Below are 7,905 nucleotides of genomic sequence, written 5' to 3'. Positions count from 1 at the left end.
ACCACCGACGGGGTTTATAACAAGTGTCCTCACAGCTCTGAGGCTGGAGTCCAGGTCCAGGTGCCAGCAGGCCTGTGTCCGGTGGGGACGCACTTCCGGGCTCAAACCTGCTATTTCCTCGGGGTCCTCACGGGGCGGGAGGGGCGAGGAGTCTCGGGGTCTCGTTCATAAAAGCTCCCCCTTCATGACCTGATCACCCCTCCTCCCGCCACCACCCCACGAGGGCTTTCGTTTCGACACGTGGACTCGGGGTGGGGGACATAGACGTTCAGCCACAGCACAGATCAACCGGCAATGGCGCCCGGCCGGCGCGGCTCAGTGGTTGAGCATCGACCTAGGAACCAGGAGGTCACAGTTCGATTCCCGGTCAGGGCACAGGCCCGGGTTGCGGGCTCCATCTCCATCGTATAGGAGGCAGCCAATCAATGATCCTCTCTCATCATTGATGTTTTTTTCTCTCTCTCCCTGTCCCTTCCTCTCTGAAATCAATTAAAAAATATACATTTTTTAAAAAAGGAAGGTGGATATCTTGCATACTTTAATGGAGCATTTTCTGGGGGGAAAAGTTAACTTGAAATTTTGTGGGGCGCTATGCAGTACGTACACGTAAATTTAATGACAACATTCCTGAGACAATACACATGGCTGACCCTTTGCCGCCAAACGCTTGGGTGATAAAATCAACATCGGTGCAGAGGAGATAGCACCCATGTAGCGTAAGGGACATAACACGCAGGTACGTCCGTTTAGGGCCACACGTGGCTGTCGACTCAGAAGCACTAAGAATGAGAATAAAGCTGACCCAGGACGAGGGAAAACCACCTCCACGCGTCTGCATCCGGGGAAGGGGCCCCGGGTGCGGACCCCACGCTGGCCTGGCGACGGAGCGCGGCCTGGGTTCTCCCGGTGTCCTCCAGCCCCCCAACCACCCCAAGCCGCGGCTGTCTCCCGCTGTGCTGACGGAGTGGGTCACTGTGGCTGCGGTGCAGACATGAGGAAGCTGAGGTCAAGCATGTGACCAGAGTCACTCAGTGGCAGGGGCCACGTCCCAACAGGTCTTCCCACCCCAGCCCATGTTTTGAAAGGGACTGTCCCCCAAAGGGGGGGGTGTGCTGGGGAAAAGTGGCCCCAACAGCTACCACGTGACACTGCTCAGCCTGGGGGGGCGCTGCCTGGCCGTGGACTGGACTGTCCTGTGGCGTAGGGGGGGCTGAGGGTTCAGGCCACAAAACGGTCGTCATTCAGCGACCGCCTGACTCAGTGGATCACCGACTCAGCCTCTCCAAGGCCCCCAGCCAACTGCTGAGTCAGCGCTGCCTCCGTCCGCAGCTTCCCTTCGGGGAAGGCCCGGGCCTGCTCTCCGGCACCAGCACCCAGGTCGTCTGCTCCGGGCACTTCCCTGGGGCCTGGGAGTGTGAGCCGGGCACCGGTCCTCCCTCAGACCGGGGCTTCGGGTGCTCACAGGCCGCAGGTCCCTGGACCTTAGGGTGCTGCCTCCTTGTAAGACCCTGGCCGGAGGGCCCCCTAGCGCCCTCCCTCCGTCCTCATGGCCTCACACCCACACGGAGCCAAGAGCAGGGAGCCTACATCTGCAATGCCCACGGCCTGCCCAGCTCACCTTGGTGTCCGAGCCGTTCTTCCAATATTGCATGTGATAGAGCCAGGAGCTATAAATGTTCTTCATGGTCCACGTCTCGTGTTCATTCTCAATTCTCGGGGCCAAGAAACGTATGTGTAAGGAATTAGCCAGTGCCTCCACCTGCACGCCAGGAGGTCCGATAGCGGCTGAGGATGAGAAGAAAGCACAATGACAATCCAAAAAAAAATCATAGTTTGCCCTGACCAGTTTGGCTCAGTGGCTAGAGCATCGGCCTGCGGACTCAAGGGTCCCAGGTTCGATTCCAGTCAAGGGCATGTACCTTGGTTGCGGGCACATCCCCAGTAGGGAGTGTGCAGGAGGCAGCTGATCGATGTTTCTCTCTCATCGATGTTTCTGACTCTCTATCCCTTTCCCTTCCTCTCTGTAAAAAATCAATAAAATATATATTTTTAAAAAATCATAGTTTAAAAACGTCAACATTTAGTTTCCATAACCGTGCAGACCCGTTGGTCTGCTCTCGGATATACCACTGCTCTGACACGGACTGCCGTGGCTAAGGAGGGCGGCTGGATTTTGTTTCTGAAAAATAAATCTGACAACCTTGGCTTTTATTAATCATTTTGGTTCATCTATATTTGTTATAATTTCTGATGTCTTCCAAACTATTCCAAGTACCTTATTTTGTGTTTCCCGTAAAGACCGCTCCCCCCGCGCCGGCTTACTAGGTTGAACTGGCTTTATATCCTTGGCTGGGTTAGAAGCTACAGATGGTATTTCTGCTATTTTTAGTGTTTAACAGATACAATTAACCACATACGTTTTCCAATGGAGCCTGAAGTTGTTGCCTTCCAAATGCTCTTTTACTAGACGTGCATATGGCTGGGTCTCAGCTCCAATGCTACCTCCAAAGCCAGAAGCTGCCCTTCATCACCCCCCCCCCCCGCTCCCATGTAAAGAGCAGCTCCACCACCTCCCGCCCGGGGGGGCCTCACTTTATTTTCCTGACAGCCACGGCCACTCTGTCATAAGACATGTATCTAGCCCGGCTGGCGTGGCTCACTGGTTGAGTGTCGACCTATGAACCAGGAGGTCACCATTGGACTCCTGGTCGGGGCACCTGCCCGGGTTGCGGGTTCCATCCCCAGTATGGGGTGTGCAGGAGGCAGCCGATCCATGATTCTCTCTCATCTCTCCCTTCCTCTCTGAAGTCAAGAAAAACATATCTAAAAAATATGTATCTATTTGTGTGTTATCTGTCTTCCCCATTAGAAAGGAGGTTCCACGGGGCAGGATTTCATCACTGCCTTGCTCACGGCTGCGGCGTCAGCCCCGAGAATGTGCCTGGCACTCGGCAGGCGCTAAGGAACGACGGTAGAACGAATAATGAACATAATGAACGGCTCTGGGCAGCCCCGCTGTGCGTTCTATTCTGTATTCTTCTCCAGCTGCTGTGGATGGGCCTGCTGCCTGCATCCTACCCCACTTCTAATCTGCTTGCTGGTAGCTCAACACCAGGCATAAAATCCCATTTGCTGTTTTTCCAAAGCAAGTATACAAGGCTCCCCACGACATCTGACGCATTTTCCTATCATATACACTCTGAGAGGCCAATGCCCAATACAGGGCACTTGCTGCTAAAGCGGGTGCGGGGGCCTGGTCGGAACCCTTGCTCCCTCACTCTTCACCTCTGTGACCTGGACAAGCTGCTTCAAGATTCTCTAAATCAGCATCTGTAACGAGTCAGGGCCTGGCAAGTCGCTTCGCAGGGCCAGGAGCAGAAACCGTGCGATGTATGTTCTGGAGACCTGACTGCCGACAAGTGCCCTGTACTTTCCGATGACCACGTTTTTCTTAGATTTAATAGAGTGTCGACCTATGAACCAGGACGTCACCATGGATTCAGCGCTGCCTCCGTCCGCAGCTTCCCTTCGGACGGAGGCTGTAAGGAATTAGCCAGTGCCTCCACCTGCACCCCAGGAGGTCCGATAGCGGGGGACTCCCGGTCGGGGGCACCTGCCCGGGTTGCGGGTTCCATCCCCCGTATGGGGTGTGCAGGGGGCAGCCGATCCATGATTCTCTCTCATCATTTCTGTCTTTAGAAAAGATAATATAACTTGAATAATTTCTGACTCCAGAAATAAGAGTGTTTTGGGGCAGCCTGGGGACTGGGGAAGGGCGGAAGGACACCCTGGCTGCATTCCCTCCCCGAGTGAGCAGAACTGGGGGAGCCCCCAGGGCCCAGGGCAGGGGGTGCTATAGAGACGACCCTCCTGAGTGTGTCTCCGAGCCCTGGAAGGCTGCGCTTGAGTCTGTTCATCAGGCCCTGTAACCTCTCGCAGTGGCTGCACAGTGGTTTAACCAGTTTCCAATCCCTGAGGTCCTGTTACGTTCACCTCATGACCTCTGGGGGGCCCCCAGGACGCTCCAGATCTCACCTGGGCACCGTGTTTATGCTTCCCAGCCAGCCTGACCCCACACACCTGCCATCTGCTGTGTCCACTGCTCCGCCCTTAGTTCTGGGCAAGTGGGCTGTCTGCACCTGGTCTTCCTGTCCCCACACCTGCCTGGAATACCTTTATTCTTGGTCTCTGTCACGTTTTTTTAAGTCCTAATTCCAAACTCACTTCCTCCCAGAAAATGTCCTACAGTCATGCACCGCGTAACGGTGTGTCGGCCAATGACGGACCACATGTGTGACCGTGGCCCCGTAAGATTATAACGAGCTGAAGATTCCCATTGCCCAGTGATGTCATAGGCATCATGATGTCATAGAGCAACGCGTTACTAACGGGTCTGTGTGATGCTGGTGTCAAAAAACTTTTTTAAAAAGACTGATACTAATATTATTTATTTATATATACCAGTATATACTTTTAATATATTTTTAATTGATTTCAGAGAAGAAACGAGAGGGAGAGAAACATCAACGATGAGAATCATTGATTGGCTGCCTCCTGCACGCCCCCTACTGGGGATCGAGCCTGCAACCGAGGTACATGCCCTTGACTGGAATCGAACCTGGGACCCTTCAGTCTGCAGGCCAACGCTCTATCCCCTGAGCCAAACCGGCTAGGGCTGGTGTCAAAAAACTTAACTGCACTTCCAATGGCATAAAAATATTGCCCATACAGTTATGTACAGTACCTAACAGTTGATAATGATAAACAACCGTTACTGGTTCATGTATTCACTGTGCTGTACCTCTTCCTGCTATTTTAGAGGTACCCTTCCTACTTACGAAATAAAAACGTTCGCTGTAAAACAGTAGCCACGTTACGCCAGAAGTAGCTCCCTACATCTCCCGGGCTACGGCATCTCTTGATTGCATCACTTTCTCCTGTGCGTGATGTAACCTGGCGTTTTCTAAACTTAGCGGAGCTACGAGTGCCGTGTTTATCACGTCTACAGAGGTGGCAGTGACGTCCTTGCCTTCTCGTTCACTCGCCACCCACTCAGCGACTTCCCCCGAGCAGCTGCCAGTTCTGCAGGCTCCACGCATAGAGAGTGTCCTACACAGGAGAACTGTCTTTACCTTTCATGCCGTATTTTTACTGCACCATTTCTTTCTTTTTTCTCCCTTTTCTTTAAAAAATATTTTTATTGATTTCAGAGAAGAAGGGAGAGGGAGAGACAGATAGAAACATCAATGATGAGAGAGAATCATGGACCGGGTGCCTCCTGCGCTGTGGGCATGTGGCCTGATTGGGAACTGAACCGGTAACCCCCTGGTTCCTGGGTCGACACTCAACCACTGAGCCACCCTGGCTGGGCCTTCTCTGTGTTTAGATACAGATACTCACCGTGCGTCCCACCTGCCCACAGAACTCAGTGCAGCGACGAGCTGGTCAGGCCGTGGCCCAGGAGCCCGGGGCCGGACCACGCGGCCCAGGTGTGCAGTGGGCTGTGCCGTCCAGGCGTGTGAGGGTCTCTGTGGCGACTGCCCACTGAGATCACCTGGCGACACATTTCTCAGGGGTACCCCCTGGCTCAGCGGTGCACGACTGTACGTTAACCATCCAGGCCTTCTCATGAACAGCCCTGGCCCCAACTGTTCTCACCTTGAAGGCACCCCGCTGCTACATTTCTACTTAATTCCCTTACTGGCTTTCTGCCTGCCCTCCCGTCTCTCCCAGCAGCTTCTTGAAGGCCACAGTCCTCTCTGCTGCGTCTTCCCCAGTTCCTGGCACAAGGCCATCCACTTTGTGGGCACCCAAAGGATCCTGGCTGACGGGCAGCCGATGGGGAAAACCCCAAGGCGTGGCGAGGACTTCGCAACGAAACGGAAAGCAGGGCGACTTACTGTCATCGATGGGACAGAAGGTGATGTTCACCCAGTCGGAGTGCTCGTCCCCGAGCTCGGCCCGGACGCGCAGGGTGTGGTCGCCGTACTTGGAGAGCTCCGAGAAGTCGCACTCCGTGGCGGCGCTGCCCACGCACCTGTCCTGGAACTTCCTGTAACTACAGAACCGGAGACAGGACGCCCGAGGCTGTAACTCACCGACGGGTGGCCTCCCGCACGCCCCCCGACTGGGGATCCAGCCTGCAACCCAGGCATGCGACCTTGACCGGAATCGAATTGTGACCTGCTAGTTCATAGGTCACCACTGAGCCACGCCAGCCAGGTGAGCAAGCAAATTCTTCATCATCAATGTTGACGACTAGGATGCATCATTTATGAGCATTTCACACACTGAGTCCCATGGGACTTCGATGCTCCTAGAGCAGTGGTTCTCAACCTTCTGGCCCTTTAAACACAGTTCCTCATGTTGTGACCCAACCATAAAATTATTCTCGTTGCTACTTCATAACTGTCATGTTGCTACTGTTATGAATCGTCATGTAAATAGCTGACATGCAGGCTGGTCTTAGGCGACCCCTGTGAAAGGGTCGTTCGACCGCCAAAGGGGTCGTGACCCACAGGTTGAGAACCGCTGTCCTAGAGCTATTTCAAAAATGGTCCATTCCAGCCTGGCGGGCGTGGCTCCGTGGTGGAGTGTTGACCTGTGAACCAGGAGGTCTAGGATTCCGGGTCAGGGCACGTACCCGGGTTGCGGGCTCAAGCCCCAGTAGGGGCCGTGCAGGAGGCAGCCGATCAATGATTCTCATCATTGATGTTTCTATCTTTCTCTCCCTCTCTGAACTCAATAAAAATATGTTTTTAAAAATGGTCAGTCCCAGCCCTAGCCGGTTTGGTTCAGTGGATAGAGCGTTGGCCTGCGGACTGAAGGGTCCTGGGTTCGATTCCGGTCAAGGGCACATGCCTGGGTTGTGGGTTCGATCCCCAGTAGGGGGTGTGCAGGAGGCATCTCTCATCATTGATGTTTCTCTCTCTCTCTCCCTTTCCCTTCCTCTCTGAAATCAATAAAAATATATTTAAAAAAAGAAAAAAGGTCTGTTCCAGGGTCAAACAATTTGGGGCAAAAACTGGGTTGAACGTGGAGAGGAGCCTGTGTTCACAACAGAAGTTCTGAGACAAGCATCCCACACACGTGAAGAAGGCAGCCCCCTCCCGGTTGTGCGCTCTGAGAACGGGCACACGGCTGTGCGAGGTGGACGCACACGGATCCGCCGCAACAAGCACATGACAGTGATTTCGAGTAACGTCCTGTGCGTGACTTTGCTGTGATCTCCCTGGAAAAATGGGAAACAATTGGTTGACCTCCGCTCCCCGCCCTGACACCAGCCACGGAGGGGAGGGGGGCCGACAGGTGAAGTGGCAGAACAGGGGTGTTCGGGAGCCCCCCCAGGTGTGTGACTTCTCCTCCCCGCAGCCCCGAGGGGAGGGGCACTGAGCTCCACCTGCCCGAGGAGAGCCAGGCTCTGTCCCGCAGGTTCCTCGTCTGCCCGCCCGTCTGGGCGCCACAGCCGGCGAGGCTGCGCTCGGAGGTGACCAGGAAGCTGCTGATAAAACTGCCGACAGCTCACACCTGTCGCACTGGTGTCAGCTGAGCCCTGGTGTGCTGGCCCCACCCCAGGAGGCGGCTGAAATGGCCCCTGTGTCACAGGTGACGCGCAGGCGGGAGAACTGAGACGCGCCCCGCCGTTCGGAAAACCCCAGGGTCCTTTCATTACGGGGTTTTCCTCGCAGGCGGCCCCTCCCCCAGCTAAACTGAAGGCTCCACTGGGGGGAACACAGAGTATTTCCAAGTGGCTCCGCGTAACCCCTCCTCCACCAGGTCACCCTGATCGCATTCAAGAGTTTTCTCCCCATTAAATAGGCAAGTGACCCCTCCCCCATATTTACATTTAATTGTTTAGATGTTTCTACATTAAAATCACGAGTGCCCGCCCCCTGCCCCCCCCCC

At 54.7% G+C, this 7,905-nt stretch overlaps 1 protein-coding gene across 1 annotated transcript in view; it reads right to left on the bottom strand.

The window, feature by feature from the left end:
- The window catches only part of IL10RB (interleukin 10 receptor, beta), a 23,953-nt gene that overhangs the window by 11,678 nt on the left and 4,370 nt on the right, over window positions 1-7,905 (bottom strand). The window contains exons 3-4 of the mRNA XM_005860753.2: window positions 5,901-6,058; window positions 1,619-1,785 (exon numbers count right to left, since the gene is read on the bottom strand). Coding sequence (XP_005860815.1) covers window positions 1,619-1,785; window positions 5,901-6,058 — 325 coding nt within the window. The remainder of the gene's footprint in view (window positions 1-1,618; window positions 1,786-5,900; window positions 6,059-7,905) is intronic.

Source organism: Myotis brandtii, unplaced genomic scaffold (assembly GCF_000412655.1).
Source record: "Myotis brandtii unplaced genomic scaffold, ASM41265v1 scaffold139, whole genome shotgun sequence".
NCBI lineage: Eukaryota > Metazoa > Chordata > Mammalia > Chiroptera > Vespertilionidae > Myotis > Myotis brandtii.
This window is presented reverse-complemented; position numbering and strand designations above follow the sequence as displayed.